The sequence below is a fragment of the Pithys albifrons genome, chromosome Z (assembly GCF_047495875.1).
Source record: "Pithys albifrons albifrons isolate INPA30051 chromosome Z, PitAlb_v1, whole genome shotgun sequence".
Taxonomy (NCBI): Eukaryota; Metazoa; Chordata; class Aves; order Passeriformes; family Thamnophilidae; genus Pithys; species Pithys albifrons.
In genome coordinates, this window is record NC_092497.1 from 42,301,065 (window position 1) to 42,321,379 (window position 20,315).

The following is a 20,315-nucleotide window of genomic DNA, read 5'->3' on the forward strand; positions in this document are numbered from 1 at the left end:
ACATTTACCCAGACTCCCAGTTCTGCTTTCACTTGGATCCCAGGGCACCCTCCCTCTCCTTCAAAATGAATTGTCTTCTCCTGTGTAAAGCATTCAGACACATACCAGTTCCCTTCCCCACTCAGCTGTAGGGCAAGAGAGGAGGGAGAAGGATCTCCAGAATAAACTGTAATGCTTCGTTTCTGATCTTTACCTCCTGTAAAAAGTTGGTCTCTGTCTCAAACAGCAAACACTACTAAGAAAGGCAGGGATTCTTTTCCTGTGTGTTACTGAGGTTCACTGATGCAGAAACAGATAGCATGAGATAAATGTACAGCAAATTGCTCCATTACAGCCTAAGACACTCACCTTTTCTGCCCTTCCCAAGATAAACTTGTAGCACTGCCTTTTCAAGAAGGCACTCAGGGAGTATGACACTAGAAACTAAATCTTCTGCTTCTGCAGACTTCAACCCAGACTTACAAGCAGATTGCATGCAGTGACAGAGCACCAGCACACCTACCTGATCAGTGGGCTGACCACACTGCCTGCTCCAAACCGAGATACGTCAGCACTGCTTTGAAGTGACGCTTAGATTTTTTTCTTTAGAACCACAAAACAATCCTGCCCTGGAAACGCAAATTCAGCAATATGGGATGGCACTCTAGCTGATGCCAACTAAAGAACATTTCTTATGGTTTATCCAGCAGTTTGGTAACGCCTTGATGTGCAAACATTTAACTCCCCTAAAGTATCTGTGGTTGCCCTCCAACCTAATTCTTGGCTTCAGGATATTATTTATTTGTTTGTTTGTTTAGTTAATTTGTTAAAAAAACCAAAACAACCCTACACAAAAAGGCCACAACTGTTTCCCAGCCATCTTCATCTTGCAACTGTGTTTCACAGGTGGTAAGTAGGCGGAAGCATCTCTGCTTCTTTACACTACAGCCCTAAGAGTAACCTCCTCCAGCCAAAGAAACCACACTGGTTAGAAAAAAACAAAGCAAACCAAACCTCAAAACCTCTGCAAAATAATACCAAGGTGAGAGCTGCAAATACAGAATGAAGAGTGTCACAGCTTAGGAGTGCCTTTGTTTTCTTCAAACAGATTTAATAAAATAATGTTATTGCTCTTTGTAAAAAGTGTTTTATGCAGATTAGACGAGATACTGAAGTACAGTGTATGCACTGAATAAAGTGCAGCAAAATCAAGAAATAAGTTCCTATTTGAATTTAGAAGAAAGTGTCAAGATGTGTTACCTGCAGTTCTAAGGAATCAGAGGTTACCTGTGTTACCTGTCTCTGCGAAATCAGATGTATTTCTGAAGGACACCTGCAGGTAAACTGGAGTCACCTTCAGTTTAGCTAATGCCACTTAACTCCTTAAGTTAGTCCACTGTCTCCAGAACAATACCTGAAAAAAGGGTCACTTTATGTTGCTTATACAACTGTACTGTTGTGGTCACAGTGGACAGCCCATACATCTTTCCTCTGATCTCTGCTCATATGGAGAATGAAAGACAGTCACTGCCTACCCTTCCAGCTGCATACATACCTCTAAAGTCATACATGCTTGGGATTAGCTGACATCTGCTATTTATTCAGTGACTGTTTACTCCTAGAACTCTGCATAAGTGCTCACCATTTTCCACTCACTTTTTTTTTTCAAGTCTGAGCCATTCTGTCACCTCACAAGAAATACTATACTGTTGTATGAATAGCAATTCCTTCAGGAGGGAAAACAAGGATATATTTCCCAAAAAGAAGACTGCAAAACCTGAAGTTTCTTCATGTTCTTAACCTTATCTTGCCTTCTTCCAGGAGGATCAGGAAGTGAGGAAGAACACATTTTCAAACCATCAAGAAGCAGGGAGAGGTTTTACCCACCATTATAGTCTCCCTTGCAAAACTCACAGATATTTTTTCTCTGAAAAGAAGGACATGTAGGAATACATCTTATCAATGGCTGAACAGGTTAGTTAACTTCACAATTCATATTCTGGTTACAAAACTAATCACTAGGTCAGTTTGCAACATGTAAATTCTTAAACTAATATGTGAGTTGATACAGTGACTCACACCAAACATCTACAATTATCCTGTCATGTTTGTGGCAGAAAGCATAAGTCACAGTGTAAACGTATGAGAAATGGAACTAAGTTTTGGGCTTTGTAGACTGAATACTGTTGCATTTATGGACTTCTAGGGACAACCTGTTGATTGGTACTGGGATCTCAAGAGACTCATATACTGTGCTAGAAGACCTAATAGGTGGGAGCACATGTTGGGACAAGAAGACAACCTGCACCACCCCTGCCACCTTCAGCTCACTGTAACATGCAGCAACAAAGAACAATCTGCAAAGAACATCACCAGGCAACGGTACTCCCTATCCAGGTTGTGCTTCTGTGCAAGCAAACAGATCCCCAGACAAAACCCGAATAAAGTCATTCACAAAATGACAGGAACCTTTGATTCCAAACTGTGTTATGCTTCCCAAGCCCTGAAGCTTAGACACCTCTTGAGCAGCGTGCTGAAGAGCATCAGTGCCTCACATGTTACTCTTCTGTATTAGCAAATGGGCAGATACTGGTATGTGACAAACAGTTTAGATCTGAGTGAACCATACATGCAGTTCTGCTTAACACACAATCTTTTCATGACTAGCCTGTAATCCCTCATTGCTCACTAGATACTGGAGTTTTGCACAAATACACAAACCACCTTTTGGGTGGCAAAAAGCAGACAAGAGGTACTTCAGCAGATGATAGGGACTTCCTGTGCTATTTTAAGTTTGCAAACATTTGGCATCTTCAAAGGCAAAAGGGCAAACACTGCATATGATAGGCCGCTACTAGAGGTTTTAATTGTGCATTGCTGCAAAACTCCACCACATTGTATCCTGTGGTTCTGGATTTTCATCAGCTTCATACTACAGGCCTGAGTGGCCAAGTTTCTTACATTGACTTCCATAAAAAAGCTTGCTATTACCAACATAGTTATGAACTCTGGAGGTTCTTATTGTTTGCATATCTTTCGGTGTCTTCTGACCTCCCAGAAGCTGGACATGCATTACTGAAATTACCTGACAAGAAACAGAGCAGGGAGAACAGGGTGGGCAAAGTAAGCACTTACCAAGCACAATGACCACAGTCTTCAGGAGGCTCATCATGGTGTCCCGATTCCTCCGGGGTCCAGAACTGTGTCTGGACATTCTCATAGTCCTCTGGCGAACATACCCAAAGATATGAGCATATAGGATCACCATGACCACAAAAGTGACGAGGTTGAAAATAGCCCAGAAGACCAGGTAGGAGTCACTATAAAGCGGTGCCATGTTGGAGCAGTGAGTGATATCACAAATACAGTTCCATCCGACACTTGGTATGGCACCCATGACGATGGCCATAGTCCAGATAACAACAATTACGACGACCACTCGCCGGTTGCTCATCCTAGTGTGCAGCTGCATTCGGAAAACTGTGATGTGCCTCTCAATAGCAATGGCCAACAAATTGGCTACGGAGGCTGTCAGACTAGTATCAATGAGACCCTGACGGAGAAGCCAGGTGCTTACAGTCAATCTTCTAGTGTTGGGTCCTGTGTTGAACATTAAGTAAAAGTAGGCCAGCCCTGCAAAGAAGTCCGCAGCAGCTAAGTTGGCCATTAAGTAATAAATAGGAAAGTGGAATCGGCGGTTGACATAAATAGCCACCATAACCAAGAGGTTGGCCAGCATTATGAAGATGCAGACGGTAATCCCCAGTCCCATTACAAGCTTGCTGACAGTGTTCCATTCAGTGGCTAGATATTTTCCACTTCGGTTATAAAAGAAGGCAATGGTTTCATTGTAGTAACACTGTGGTTCACTCATGGCTGTGGACTGAAAGAAGAAGGAAACAAAGAGAGAGGGGAAAAAAACCCCAACAAACCGACATTAGAACTGAAAACATACAATTGCCTTCATGGATGAGACATGCACAAAGAAGGGCAGGGGGACAGGAAGGGAACATGCTTCGAGCAAATTTATTTTTTCAGACCAAATGGCATTCCACAACTCACAAACAATTGCTCCGAGGAATCTAGTAACAGCAACCAGATTCGAAACAACCAGAAATGCTTCCATCTGCTCTGGAAGCCAGCACAATTTCTGACGCAGTTGTAAATTGCATAGAAAATGAGCTTTTGGCCAAGCAGACCTGCTGAAAGATTCACTTCAAGGGAAAGGCTTGCATTTCATAATTAAGAAAAGTTAACTCTACTACAGGACACCTTATTTACATTATCAATGCATAAAACTGTTGCTTGACTGTAGTGATGTTAAAAGAAGAGCTTCTCAAAGAGAGGGAAAACTGATTACATTTATGAGCAGGTTTTAACTCATTTAGTTTTCCATCAGGGTCATTCCTTCTTGCCCTGTCTTAAGAAGTGGGAAGAACACCTTAAATTAAGATTGTTAGTATGCTCTGAGACTGTAAATTACCAGTGGCTGTGTTTGCCCATAAACAATGAAGTGCTTTTATGAACAATAAAAGAAACTTGGCACTGCATTTCAATAAGCATCAGCCATGTTTCTAAGCAGGGTTTGAAATACACTCTGCTTTTAAATATAACTTACCAGAACCGACTTACTCCAGTTTGAAGTAGGAGATAGCCAACAAATAAGAACAGCAGTATTTTGCTTAACTAGTGTTAAAAGCATCCAACTATAGCTCCTGCATTAAATATTGTTTATGATTATGTCAGGGAACACATGATTAATTTTCCTTTCAGAATACTCTGCCAAGAACAGCTACGGGTGCAACAAACAAGCCCCATACTCCACCAGAATGTGGAATTTTTGCATAAAACTGTTGGCTCACAAGAAAATGCTTAATGAGTTTCCTTTCTCAGTTATAATCAGGCTGAGATTCCCCAAAGAAAAACCTTAGAAAAAGAAACCCCTTCGAATAACATCCTGGTTCTTTCTTTTGTTTAGCATATGTATACAATGAGGATGTAAATGTAATAATTAAAAAAAATACCACACCAAGAAACTCATGTCAAAAAGTCTCCTTCTACATGAGACTCAGGAGACCTGCTTGTGACTCTCTGCTTTTATGGCTTTGAAACTCTACTGACTAAACTTGACTTTTTACAAAAGGAGGGCCAGTTATAGCAAAAACACAGGTAATAAGCCCAATCAAAGAACAGGTCAACAATATGAAAAGGATGAGAATTTCTTCCCATTCAAAGGTACAAACTAAACCATGCTTTGGACAGTTCCAGTCATTCTGCAGAAAGTGCTACAGCTAACCCAACCATCATGTTGAAATCAAAAATGGACAGAACTTGGAAACTGGATTAGTAATTGAACTCAAGTCAAAATAATATCTAATAAAAGATTTCCTTAGACTTACCCAAAGGTATTTCTGTTTCTTTTAAGTTCTACATTTGACAACACAATTAAGCCAACTCCAATAAAACAATATACAAAATTTTCCACCTATATCCCAGATGCATTCCAATACATTTAAATTTATGTTAAAGAAAAAGGTCTTTTTAGAAAGATTTCACCTCCTACCTAAACATCGATCAGAAGCATTTGCAGGCCCAGGATAATAAAAAGCTAGAGTAAATAGTATTTCTCAGCACGGTGAATATAAAACTTTTATTGTTCCTCTCGGATACATTAACTCTTAGGTTTGAAGACTTTCAGCCTTAATTATAGAAAAATTTTTAAGAGTTCTCATGCAGGATCCCTCAGTTGCACAGAAAAAATGATTTAAAAGGGATATTTAACAAAAGGAGACTTAGCTACAAGACATCTGGCTTTAATTCTTTGGTTAAAGATCTTGTAATAGTAACAGGTCAAGTATAAGAACCCTTGAGGGAGAGAGGAAGTCATACGAATGAATTAGTGGCCCTTATAAATGCTTGCCAACATGCGCATTAACTATATGAATACACTGTTGTTTTGCTTTCTGTGGGACTATCTGGATGCAGGTTTTAGTGGATTTTTGTGATCCTGAATAAATTATTTTTGCCAATATATTTGTTGATCTGATTTTTTTCTTTCAGATATCTGCTGCCCATATATGATGCCTGCTCCACTGCTGCTCCACTAGAAAGAGGCCTGCTATACCTGGAAGAACACATATTTTTAATTCAGAAATGTAAAATGTGGTTAACTATCGTGTTTTTACTTTTTTTTCCTCCTTTTTTCTTTTTGTCTTTGTTTTGCAAGAGGGCTGAGAATGTCAATTATTCCCTGATTTTGTAATATCCTCTGCAACATTTTCATCTAAATCTAAAACAAGATATGATAAAAAAATTTGGCTTATTCATGAAATGTCAAGCCAGGGCTGAATGTATGCAACATGCATAACAGTATGTAAAATGTTACAGAGTTAGACTTCTTAAATTTAAAAGCATGACAGCACTTGAGCAATCTCAGAGAATTTAGCATGAGGGTCACTTGGTGCTTCTCTCATTTTGAAGACAGAAAAACAAAATTCTGTGTTCATATAAGGAATTTTTGAGCAGCTTTGTTTTCAGGGCATTCTAATAGAAAACCTGTGATCTCTTTTAAAAGTAATCTTTTCACTCCCAAGGGAGAGAAGAGCAGCAGAAGAGACAATTTTCTAGCAAAAGTTCAAACAGGGGACTTCTGAGATGCCAGCAAATATCATAAAGCAAGGTTTTGATGTCCCAGGTCACAAACGTTAAAAATCCCAAGGCATCAGATTTAGCCATGATGCTGACTGGAAAGGATCCAGCAGGAGGGAAATGCAATATTATCTCTCAGTACTGAAAGTGTTAACATACCACAAAGGCATATGCAAGCAGGCAGCCCCATTCCCGCTCCTGCCCCTGCAGGAAAAGGGGCAGGGAAGTTTATACTTTAATTTCCTGAAGTTTCACTCAGTGTGTTTCATTGCCTGTGTAAGCCAGATGTGCGGTGCCCTGAGATTTACCTCACTTACTCAGTATATCTCAACAGAAGTTTAAGACAAACTGAGTTGCAAATAGCCCATGTTAACTAAACCCTGTAGGATGCAACTGTGTAGAAAAAGAAAATGTCTTAGTTATATAAGACACATAAAATAAAATGGACTAAAAGCAGGCTAAAAGCAAAATCTCCTCTAGCCATATGAAGTTGACTCAAGACACCGTTGTCCCAAACCAAAGACCAAGAAAATCCCAAGTATATGGAGTTAAATCTCTTAATATCATGAGCCGTAGTTATAGCTACAACACAGTACACACAGACCAGGAAATCTGGCACCAGAACTTAATAAACAAAGCACACTCTTCTTTTAAAGTCAGTCAGTAGTCATCCAACAGCTAGAATGTAACCTTGGCACTGGCCTTTTCAGCCACTATTTGTTATATTTGTCTGGTTGTCTCCTTTCCTCTGGTTGTATGGGATCCCACCACTGGGGTAGCAATGTGGAGACTGGGAAGAATAACTCGTGTAAGAAACTTTCCTATGTTTCATGCTTGATTCATCTTGCTGCTGTCCTACCTTTCTATCACAGCCTAGAGTGATGATTTGGATCCACAACATGGGGTAGGTTCACCATGGGATGCTGGTGGGTGAGCAGCCCATTACTCCCTGTCCCTCCTGGGGAAGCAACCAGACTGGAGAAGACATTGGCTGCCTGGAATAGGAAGGTGAGAGGGGATCTCTAGATCCTGCCAGCAAAGTTGTGAGAGACAGCCCATGGGGTGAGGGCTGTGTATGGAGAGATACTTAGGGTGTAAAACAAACACCAAAAAGTTTTCAAACACCACTGATTGGTACTGCCTAAACGAAGAATTAATTAGTACAAGGTGCCAGAGGGGTAAATGATCAGTTTAAAAGCCCCTCTGCAGTTTGAGAGTTTGGAGAGTTTCTCAGTCGATCTAAAAGGAAAAAAAAAAAAAAGGAAAAAAAATATAAAAAAAGCAGAAGAACCCCTATCTCCCCACTCCCTGTAAGCACGGGTGCATTTATTTCTTGCTGAAGAAAACAGACTGAACATTCTTTGAATACTAGGGTCTGACTTTTACAGTGTTTTTGAAACTTGTAAGCCACAAAAATGAGTCCATACCCAGGAGAACTCTTAAAAATATCTTAACCCTAGGATCTCCAAGCAGAGTCTACTCCTCTCCTTTTTCTCCTGTACTGAATTAACCTTGACGTGCTGCTGTTTTCTTACTCAGAACACAATTTATTTGGCTAATACGGGAATGGCAAACTAAGACTACAAAACCACAATATTGTCTTATATCTTTACATTTATTTCAGCAGTGAATGGAAAATCAGTAGCACTGCTTTCAGCTTAGGTAAATACTCTTAAGTTTATCCACATGTCAGAAGGGCTGGAGCTGAAAAACATCAGGGAACTACCACCTTCAAAATCTCCAAAGAAGGGTATAAATTAGTATCTTTAAAATAAGGATATGCAAGTAAGTATACAAAAATTGAATGAATATGTAAATACTTTCTCAACAAACCACTGCTAAACGTGGATTTTATGAAAGTTGCAACAGATGAGAAAAAAAATCCAATTTGCAAAAAAATTTCTCCATTCACTAATGAGAACCATTAACTATTTTTTAAACTGCAGAACACAAAAGAAAGAAAAGCTTTAAAATAAAGGGGAAAAATGTTTCCTTTAAAGATAAAAGTAGAAGTCAAATAATCAAAAAGTCACCAGGGTCATGATCCATTGCAGCCTTATGCTTACTATGCCTTAGAAACAAATGTATTTTCATCTGCACAATGAAAATATAGAACCCTACAACTCACATAAAACAGCTCTGCCTCTTCAGAATTTCATCTCCCAAAGCAATCACTCAACGGACTTGAAGAAAAACCTGTATGGTAAGATGTGGTGGTTCTGTTACAGCAGGCTATGTCATTTCACTAGACTTTTGCCCTTCTTATAGAAAAGAGAGGAGAAAATTAATATCTCTGCAAGGGGATCCCTGCTATTCTTTTACAATATGATAAACATGAAGTTACTTAAGGATTGTGTGGCAACAACTAGTGTATGCAGTAATTTTCAGGATGCTTTTATAGCAGGCTTTTTTACTACAGAGTCTTAGAGTTGACAAAGATCTCAACTACTAGAAAATGAACTGGGAATTTCTCTGTATCCTACAGTTTATACCTGGAAAGGGAAACTCAACATAGTTAGGCACTTAGTGTAGCAAAGAAACCCAGTCACCAGCAACACTGGGAAAAGTTGCAATTTTACTGTTGAAATGTTTAATTCACAAGTGACAGAGATCCTTTTGGAATATGATTACAACCTCCACAGATTGGCTATAAAACGAGGGAGGTTGTTGACCTTCCATCGTGCTTATTCACTGCTTACTACTACAAAAGCAAGTTCAAAAAAGCTTCTGTGAGTCAAAAAAAGGAATGTGCCAGATCAGGAAGTCCTGCAAACTCTAAAAATGCCTTTCTTTTGGAAGATGCTAAGGTCTCTAACTATCAGGTCTCAAATACCTCTAATCAGCCCTACAGCTTTTGAGGATCGATAAATTAGAAGCCATGCAACTCCCTATTCAAACAGAAGAGCACTAGTGAGGAGCACTGATGGTCAAGAACACTCTGAGCTGGCCCCACAGGGCCCCAGAATGCCAGGTCTGTGGTTTCAACTTCTCCATTTTCTACTGCTGCAGAAAAGAAGCATGCATGCACCTGCACACACTTGTGGATGTACCTGCACATGAAGTATTGTTCACTGCAGAATTCTGCAAGCAAAAGAAAATTTATGAAATTGAAAGATAGAAGAACTGAAAAACAAAAAAATCCAACCCAGCAATAAGCCAGTAGACTCACCTGTCCACAACTTACCCAGCAATTCAGATATGGTTTTACTGTTGCTCCTTTTACAGAGATCTAGCATTTTCATATGAGCTGCATCCCTCACAAGTACTGCCCAAATGATTTTATGAATGTTTTCCAGTTGAAGAGGAAATGAACACTGTTTGAATCAGAGCACAGTTCTACACTCTTCATACCCTCCCTCACATTGCTAGAATGTCTTATATACTTTGATTAATTAAGATTTGTTGTTTCTCTGCCACCCATCTCAGCATTCCAAGCTTCCTTCAAAGGGAGATAGATCATCACTCTAATGTGGATGTATTGCAAAATAAGCTAGTTGGCTTTGCCACACAACAAGCATATTGAGCCCACACTGGGTACTTAGTCCAAGTGTCACAGTGAGGGTTTCTGCAAAGCTCTTCAAGTTTGGTTTCCATGTGGGGAAGCTTACCTGACAACCTGAGCTTCACAAAATACTAGCCAAACATGGAATAACAGGCTCAACACCTTGTAGCTTTGTGGGAGACACAGAAGACAACTGTATTCTATCATCTCTTTTTGTGACTGAAATATTCCACCTCTTAGGCCTTCAAAAATAAGTCTTTGCCATGATGCTGACTGGGCTTCTCCATTATCCTGCTGAGTTTACTCCCCAGTTACCTACTTGCCTTACCCTCAATCTGAACATCACAGACAGACATCCAACCAGCTGTGAGTCCCTGAATGCTGCTGTGAGGATGAATGCAGTGCAGGATGTACCTTTTTCAAAGACCACAAGACCAGAGTGAGCTTTCTGGAGAGGTGCAGCAGACAGTCTCCTATCTGTTCATTTCAGAAGGCAGACTGGAAGCAATGGGAGGGAAACAAAAATCTGCACCTACAGCATCCCAAGTGGGTTTCCATGCATAATGATTTACAACATGCATCCTTTGGGCCTACTGGAGTGCTCAGTAAGCCAAGCTTGGAATTAATTATTGGCTACAGCAGCTGAAAGATGCCATTTCATGCTGAAAAAATGCTGTAGGCTGTTGGGACTGCTTCTGTCTCGAGGGCACACTTTCCACCAAATGAGCAAAGTGAGCACTTGGGAAACTTTAGCCTACAAGCAAAATGCTTATGTTAATCAACATAGAAAATTTCATTTTGGGGCTGGAAATTGAGATTTACAAATGCAAACACAAGATTATCCTGTGTTTACCATAGCAAACACATTTTCTTAATGAAATACACATTAGAAAATGTGGGTTTCTTTGCTTTGAGGAACTGAAATATTTTGAAATACATAAACAGAATGTAGAAAAATGTTTCTCTCTCTGACTTTTAGCAAAAGGTGTTTCTATAAGCAACTTCATTTTCTGTAAGTAACTTGTTCATACAGTAGTGAATACCTGCCTATAGGCAGTATTGGTTTACTTTAAACAAAAAGGAGATGCATTTTGAAGCCTCAGTAATCTCACTTAGTAAAAGAATAAATAAAAAAATCCCCAAAATGTACTGGTACTTTAGTTTCCCATATGATGTCTCTAAGAGATATACTCCTAATCCCAAACCATTTCTTCCAGTCTCACCACTTCCTTTTGTTCTCTCATTTATCTTTTTCACCACCCCCAGAGATCTGTTTTGGTAAAGAGGTTAACATGTTTATTCAGCTCAAAGGGAAGAAAAAAACCATCCACACATTTGTTGACTGCAGAACTTTGGGCAACATACCCAAAACACAAATAGTGTTGGACTTTGTTGGGGAAAACAACACAACACAACAGCTGTGCTATCGCACAGTACTCTATTCTCAAACATATATAAAAAGAATGATCACTCTGTGGCAATAATACTTTAAATCTCTTCCAGTCCAAATCAAACAAAAAAGAGGAGAAAATAGAAAGTATTAGTGGCACAGAGTGGGAGAAGTGTTTTCTGGCTGAGGGTATGAAAGGCCATTATAATAGTAACTGCTCTAGATTTCTCTTTGGAACAGCTGCAAGGCAGTTATTTAAATGTAATCATTTACTTCTAGTATTTGGCTGGTAGGATCCAATTTTGGCAAAAGCAAAGAAAGAATTATGAATTTTTGTTGTTTCCTTGTTTTAAGCATTTCTGAAGCACTGTTCCAAGTTCCTGGTTCATTAAGCAACCAGAGCTCAAATAAGTTTTTCTTCAAAGCTTTTACTGAAGAATTCATCTCATGCCACCTCACAAAAAGAAAATATACTAATCACTTCACAGAGAACTTTCACTAATTTAGATCACCACTTGCAATGTCTCTTTTTTGCAAAGCCCTCTGGGATGCTAAATACTTCTCACAAAATTATTTAACTTTCTGTTTACTGCATTACCAAAATAGTCAGGTTTCTATATGATCATTTTTATTCTACATAGCTGAGGTATGAAGTCATAACATGTACCACAAAATATCTCCAATTTAAAAATCAAAAAGCTCTGTTAAGTTTTATTTCCCTCTCTTTAAGAGCAGAATGGCTTATCTAATCAAAAAACTCTAGACTGTGATATAGTGATTTATTTAATTTATTGCCTTACAATAAAACCCCCATTGCAAAAACTCAAAGCATTATTGGAAAATCTTTTTGTTTTGTTGACTTCTATGACATATTGTGAATGCTGTTCTGCAACTATTTTCTATTTCAGATCTCAGTTATGGACAGCCAAACTACCCTGAAATTTTACTTGTCCTCTACCTTTACACATGACCAGGATGCCTGAACTCTTAATCACCACTTCTTGTGTCTGGTAACTAGATGCTGGGGAGTAGGCAAAGAAGATGGGAGCTTTGGATAGGCCACTGCATTGGGAGGGGATGAAAAAATAGGACTGTGGTAAACGCATTGCTTCAGCAGTGTTGTAGAGAGCACCAGAAGCAGTTCCTATGTCGATATATTAGAAATATGAATCTTTTAAGACCGTAATAACAATTTCACATCTGGTATCAAGAAGTGACTTTCAAAAACTTTTTAAAAATGTGAATATTTTGTTACCTGACTCAGAAGACAAATCTTGGGAAAAATACCATTTGCAACTAAATGAGCAGGAACATCCCTTATTGTGGTGACACCATGAGCATCTGCAGGATTGAAGCCCAAGCAAAAACCTGTGAGAGTGGGCTCTGGATTGCAAAATGTCCTTCTGACATCTCTGGAATTCTCTCCCACTGTAAATAAGACTCTGTACCTGTTTGCCCTGTGCAGTAAAAGGACTGATGATAGGTAGAGGAGTATTTATTAATGCAATGTGTACACACATCTACATACAGATACCTGGGTATACAAAATAGGTAATATTTACTTCTAAGTCTAAATTTATCAAATGTGAAGGAAGCCAACTATGCTGGCAATGCTAAAGGAAAATTTGGAGTTTAAAAAAATTAAAAATAAAGAAAATTTAAAGGAAAGTAGCAAAACACTTCTTTTTGTAACTAGGATGCCACCAAGCTCATGCAAAAAGCATGCAAGACTATTTTCAAGTTTAAAGAATATTCTTCCTTAAAACATTAGTCTCTAAATGTCTTCTGCAACACACTGTGGGATTTGCTCAGTTTTAAAAGGCAAAATAATGTCCTTTGGGGAAAAAAAAAAAGGTATTTTAATCAATGTTGTTTTCTAAACTGTATCAAAAAATTCCTTTGTATGTCAACAGAAACTTGAAAGACAAACCTACAGTCCCAGTATGAAAAGTGTTTTAATTCAATACTTCCATCCAATGATCGTCTCTTTACATATGTGACTTGTTATGTCCTTGTCGGTGAAAAAGAAATATACATGTGACTCACAGCTGATTGGAGATACTACTCTTTTACATACAGTTGAAGACTTATATCAACAATCATCACAATGATTTACTGAAATCTGTGGGCATTCATGCATGCACGTAAGTCAATTTTGAGTCTATTTTCGCAACATGAGGTTGAGAGAATGATACCTTTTTCTACCATGATCTCCCACGCTGAGGCACCAGTCTTTCCTTTGCTTCCTGTTGCCATTTCTTTTTGGCTCCCAAGTAAAAAAGAAATACAGTATCTAAAACTGAAGCATGGAGGGAGAGCTGACTGATCAGAATCATCTATTTATTTCTAGTCTTTGGTCTAGTGATAAAAGTGCAGGCAGAATTTATTCAGACAAAACTTCCAGCAGATCCAGGACATGTGTATTTAGTCCACACAACAGAATGGTAACTGTGGTGCTGATCATGAAGTCCTTTATAAAGGATTTATAAGGACAAGTCATTCTCACACCACAGATGATCTCATTTTCCCTTTGAGAAGCCATTTGACCTGAACAACAATCTTCAGATACACAAATTTCTCCTACATAACGAAGGCTCTAAACAGACAACCAGTGGAGACAGGGGTGCAAACGTCTTGCAGAGCATGTACAGACATGGTCTGGGGGAGCCTTCCCCAGAAAGGGAGATGAGTCTAGCAGTAGCTAGGCAGCCTGAAACACAAGCATGCAGCATCCACCTCCTGCCAGGTATTTTGTTCATCAGTTGTGGTGCCCTTTTCAGTACCCTTAAAAGTTTTAAATTGTAACAGGCACTTGGATCTCTATGAAGTTAAAAGAACTTCGAAAATACTTTTTTGAAATGAAATCTTTGTTGTTATGAATATCTCCTTTTCTGTTTGTAGCTTTTACTTCATCAGAATACACAAGTACTTGGTGTTCAGTCCATGGGGCTAAAGAAATCCCTTACGTATTTATAAATTCAAAGTCTGAAAGATACACTTGTATTCATGAAAACAAGATCAGTGTGTTAGTAATTGTAAGTGTATTATTAATTTTATTGCTAGTTTAGCTTAAAACCTTTCTGATAAGAACACTGAAACTGAAGTTTCCTTTGGTGTTAGGCCAATTTATCCATATTACAGCTTTCTACTTTGTATTTAATAGGCACAGTAAAATCAAACTATAGTGCAGTGATCATCTACATGCAGTCATTAAAATCATATTTTGCCATGTGTTTTCTTCTACAAATACCAGTATATCACACCAATGTCACGTGTCAAAGTATAACAACATTCTTAACAAACAACCAGTGTCTTTTAACACAGTATTTCAGCAAAAATTCCCCTGACACTCAGAAATGAGAAAAGAGAAAAAGCTATGATTCAGTGATACAATAATACAGAGGTGCAAACAGTTCATCTGCCAGAGTTCCATTGTGCTCTACTCACCTCAATCACCTCAGGCTGGGACATCATGGAGGACGGCACCAAAACAGTGGGGATATCCATGGTAACTCAAAATGTCCCTGCTCCCTGCTGTCCTTGCACTGTTCTCTGTACCTGCAAATTCTTGGCAGGAACACAGAAGCCCTTCCTTAGACTCTAGTCATGCTGATATTTGCTCCTAAGAGGAAGGAAAAAAAGTTGTTGAGAATAATAAGAGAACTGGGTCCACAGTCAATAACCAAGCCCCTTGGCTGCTACAATGCAAATCTGTGAGTTTGTATAGCTCCACTTGCTTACATGACCATTCGCAAGAGATTTGCGGGAAAAGTTTCAAAGAGCGTATTAGAATTTTGTCCAGAACAGCAAAAAAATTCACTTGACCGCACAAACTAGAATTCACATAAAGTGAATTCAGCAAGAAGGCTAATGCACAGATCATGACTAGGCTTGAAGAAAATACGGTCACCTACAGAGTATTGGAATTGTATTAACCTTTTTCCTGCAACAATAGGAAAAAAGAAAACCCCCACAAAAGAGTACTCACAGAACTACTTGCTAGAATTTAGGATACATTTATTCCCCCAACAATGCTGTTCAACAGTTCAGTGACTGCATGAACTTTTCTTCTTTATTAAGAAAAACAAACATTATGACATCCTTTATTCCAGGTAGTCACAGATTTGCAGTACATGAATATACTGAATTGCTATGAAAATTTGATCAGTTGATCCAAGAGAATGAAGTTATTTTCATAGCTATCATGTTTATAAAGATCAGCCTTTATAAAGGCTTGTATATTCTATTATTTTCTTGCCTTTTTCTATTATTTGTGCAAAGAAAACAAACAAAAAAAGGGTGGAGCTGGGCAGGGAAAACTGTAAATGGCCAAGAAACCAATCTCATTTTAAAATTCTGGGCTAAAAACTGCAGAGGTTTCCCCAACTCCCAATCAGGCTAGACATATACAACACAACCCACAAATTAGTCACTTTGGAGAGAGACCTATTGCTCTCCCTATTTACCACTTCCTATTTCGCAAGTCATAGCAGAAATCTACTCACATTAAGTGTAATTGGCATCCAACAAACATACCAAAAATTACTCCAAACTTAACTGGTATTTTTCAAACTGAGGCATGGTGTAATTATACAACAATGCCAGTAACTTTCCCGGCGACCAGTTCATTTTTTCAAAGGCAACACTAACTTACCAATACAAGAAAGAACAGAAGAGTGCTGTAAGCAAGTTACACTCTGCATGCTTTTCTGATTTAGTTATGTCTTTTTTTTTGCCTTGTTCATTTAAAATCAGCCCTTGCACATCACTGTGGAAATTTTTCCTCCTTCTTAAAAAGTATGATCTTGAAATGCCTGTTTCACATTACAGCACATCCCCACATGCCTTACATCACATGTAGCTGTCTCATCTTCCAAGCTCTAGGATCACTTTTTCCATATTTATATAGCTTTCTAATGACCCTGTTCTTTCCTACTGAGTTCTTGCTAGTAATCTTTCATTCTTTCCATTCCTTGCCCCAAATTCCTACAACTATACTCATAGAGAGGACAGAAAATGGAGACATAGCACCTCTCCTGGAGAACCAACACAATCGTCAGGCTTCCTGTTTCCTTTTCAAAAGTGACAATTTGTCCAATTTTCTGAAATTCACTAATTTTTTCCACTGTACCTGACAGATGATGGGTACAGACAGCATCAGCTTGAAATTCTGACTTAGGGAGGCTTTGCTACTTGAAAAAGGAAACACTGATTTTCAGTACAATTCCATCAACAGCCTCAAAATCTTCAACCTGCACACCTCATCAATATCTTATGAGCTGTTGCAAAGGTAACTTACATAAGATCTCAAAAACCTTAGTTTCTGTTCTCAAAACATGCTAAAGAGCATCAGTTTCAGGGCACCTAATTTACAACATATCATTATTAGTTTCATTTAAAATCTTTTCTCTTTTCTTAATCCTGAAATGCTGCCACCTTTGCATAACGAAGGGGGGGGAGGGAGGGGGGATTTACACTTGAAGCAGACTTTAGGGAATACTTTCTAAACCAAAACCAGAGGAACGCTTAGAATCCTGTATGCCACAGAAAAAGGAGAGAAAATGAACATTATTAATAGGGAGCATCATAGAGCAGAAAAGAAAAATTAAGGAAAAAAACTTCTTGAAGTCTCTTCAGCTATCTCCAGGTACTCCAGGTAGAACACAAACGTCAGAAAAAGCTTAACCCACAAAAATTCAATGAGCGTTTAATATAGATAAGAGAAGAAATACACCTGTAGTCATTTTTCACTAGTTCTCTGAGAAACAAAAAACAAGATTAGTAAAAAATTCCTAAGCCCATGACAATTTCCTATGTCCCCTTCAACACCTCTCTGTATTTTCACTGCTTGTGTTTTAGTGATCCCTTAATTTGGCTAGGAAAAGGGCACCTCTTTGGTAAACACCTTGCTTCTCTACCTCCTGAGTACGATGTACACAATGATAAAGACTTTCTGCCAATGGTCAGGCTCATAAAAACATTCCAGCTGAAAACAGGTCATATACTATACAAAAAGACTGTCTCCCCACTCCCAACCTGCCCCCTCTTCCTCAGCATTAATAAAATACAGAGGAGACTGTGCTTTCACAGCAGTGCTAACACAGGCAGGCTCCATTCAAGAAAACAAAGGTGGCTCCTAACTTAATACCCATGTGAGTTCAGGGTCCAGCCCTGAATTTTCAAGAACTGCAAGTAAAGGGAACAGGATCCTCAAATGAACTTCACTAAAAGACATTATGACAGAAAATGTGATCTCTTTTTAAAGAGAAAGTCTGAAACACAAAAGCACAAGAGTGGCTTCTTACTAATGAGATTTTGATAGCTTGCTGCACTACAAACTGTTAAAAAAACCCCCACAGCACAAATTTGGAAGTGGATTCATGCATATCATTCCCAACCACTGGAACTACAGATGGTGAAGGTGAATGCCACTCTGCGTACTCTTCTCGTAATAGACACTGCTGTCTTCTTTACTGAGTATGTCTAGAGAACTGCAAACTGGGGAAACGTGTTGGGTTGGTATCTAAAACTCTTAAAATGAACATTATAAAGTTTCTTATCCTCTGTGGAGAAACACATCCTCATCAAATAAAATATACTGCTATCTGATGTGCTATGATTAAGCATCATGCCTTGTGCATCAGCTGTCTGATACCACAGAAACGAGAAACTATGCATTTTGTCATTACTTGGAGTACTTAAGAGAAACGCAATTGTGTATCACAAAAAACATGGTCCTGAAGGAACTGATTCTGGAAAATCCATTACAAAGTCCAGTGACAAAAATTATTACCATTATTCCTCCTTAGTTTCTTGCACACTACACTGTGATTTGCAAGTTGGCAGTGATACAGCAATGTCAACAGTGTCTGCATCACTGAGTATCTCATCTAGGTCCAAAAATATACCTTAAGGTTCTGGGACTGAAAGGCAAACTGAGTTTTCATAACCTGTGGCTGTCTCCTTCGTCGGACAATATGAAGTGTTCTGCATTGTTTCCTTCTTTCAGCTTTGCTTTTTTGCACCCCTACCAGAACACCTTTTGGTACCACTTTGGCTTGACTCCACAGACTTCAAGTTTCTGCATTAGACAACTCTGAAGATGATGATACTGCATGATCTTGAAGCTATTACATGTGACTCAGCCAAATAAAGCTCAAGAACTACAGAACTATAGCTTCTCACTGACTTGCAAGCTCTTCACAAGAATTAATAAATTCACTAGAAAAATGGGTTTGTGAGGTTTTCCTGAGGGGTTGTGGAAGTCTGGAAGGGGAGTGCCAAAAATAAGGGACCAGCTCATGGTTTCATGTGCTGGCAGTACCATCACCTTCCTGCAAGCAGCTCCTGCCAGTAAAGCCAGATATTTCTTGAGTCTGAAACTTCACTGTCTAGAAAAACAGAACGGAATTTGCAAATACACAACAATAGGAAATCTCTACCTTGCAAATACTGAAACAAAACCACACCAAAATCAAATAAAAAACACAGAGTAAAACATACTTGACATACTAGCAACAGTGAATATCACAAAAGATACAACCAACCCTAAAAAACTAGTGATATTTTTCAGTCCAAGAATAAAGATTAAGGACAGACTGAAGGCAGAATGAAACTGAGCTAATTACATTCACATCTGCAGAAGAAACCAAGACCTTCACATGAAACAAGTTGAAATTTTCATGTCACTGTTGGGCTAGCACACTATATAGGGGCAAAAGACGTTTCATATGCATTGAGACAGACAATAACTGCACAAAGTAAAAAAAAAAAAGTCAAAATTATGGGAGCTCACTTAAAGATGAAATTAAAATGCACAAGTCCCAGAGTGTATTACTAATTAAAAAAAAAAAAAGGAAACCAATTCATCTTTTCTACTTTCCCTTCTGCCTTCCATCAACTCACACCTGTAGAGCTCAAAAAGTTTTTAAAAGCTGTTTTGTAGAAGTCTGCAACTTCCTGAAGCTAAAAGAGACTTACAGTTTCCACTGCCTCAGTCTTCACTTTCAGGAGCACAATACAGCTGTTAGTCCTTCTTATGTAAAGAAAAAAGGTGAAGATTTCTGTAGAAATCGGAGGCTAGAAAGCAGTTTATTTCTATATAAATTAAGAAAACCTGCCCCTGCATTCAGCAGGACTCACACAATGGTCAACAGAGGATCTAAAATCCGTCATCTCCATTCACAGTGCAGTTTGTGCTTAAAAAGAAAAAAATACATCAGTCAAATGTTTCTGAATAGGAGCTCTGTGCCTGATCTGGGAAAGATCATTGTTCTAGATGCAATAATTAATAATGCGAGTACTACAAAACTGCTGCTTAAGCTTCCCATGATGGAATAGAGTCTTAAAGGTGTTCAGCAAATAAGCATCATGTGGAACCTCCTTACCCAAGCTAAACAGTTACATGACCTTTGCAGAGGCAATGTTGCATCAAACTGTACTCCTTACCCACTGTAAGATTAGGGACACAATTTATCACCTTAATCACTTACCATGCACAGAACTAATTTACAATATAATAGTATTGCTGTGCAGTTGCACTCCCTCAGAGGAATCATCTGCTGTCACAAAGAACACACCAGTCAGCAGAGATACCTTCCCTATCACTCCACCACAGCAAGGTTAGAACCCCAGCCCACATCCCCAGAAGAAAATCAGATCAATCTGAATATCTAAAAGGAAAAAAACCCCACCCATCTTCTCAAATTTTCAATTAAAAAAGGACAAAAATCAGTCGATAATACAATATCCTGAAGCACTTATCTTGCAGGGAAATCTTTTACATATGCCACTCCA

At 38.7% G+C, this 20,315-nt stretch overlaps 1 protein-coding gene across 5 annotated transcripts in view; it reads right to left on the reverse strand.

Annotated features, from left to right (window-relative positions):
* LPAR1 (lysophosphatidic acid receptor 1) overlaps positions 1-20,315 on the reverse strand; it is a 69,340-nt gene that overhangs the window by 34,010 nt on the left and 15,015 nt on the right. For all 5 annotated transcript variants that reach the window (XM_071580857.1, XM_071580858.1, XM_071580856.1 and 2 more), the window contains 2 exons: positions 14,967-15,141; positions 3,115-3,862 (listed from right to left, as the gene is read on the reverse strand). In XM_071580857.1, the coding sequence (XP_071436958.1) occupies positions 3,115-3,862; positions 14,967-15,026 (808 nt within the window). In that variant the 5' untranslated portion in view covers positions 15,027-15,141. The remainder of the gene's footprint in view (positions 1-3,114; positions 3,863-14,966; positions 15,142-20,315) is intronic.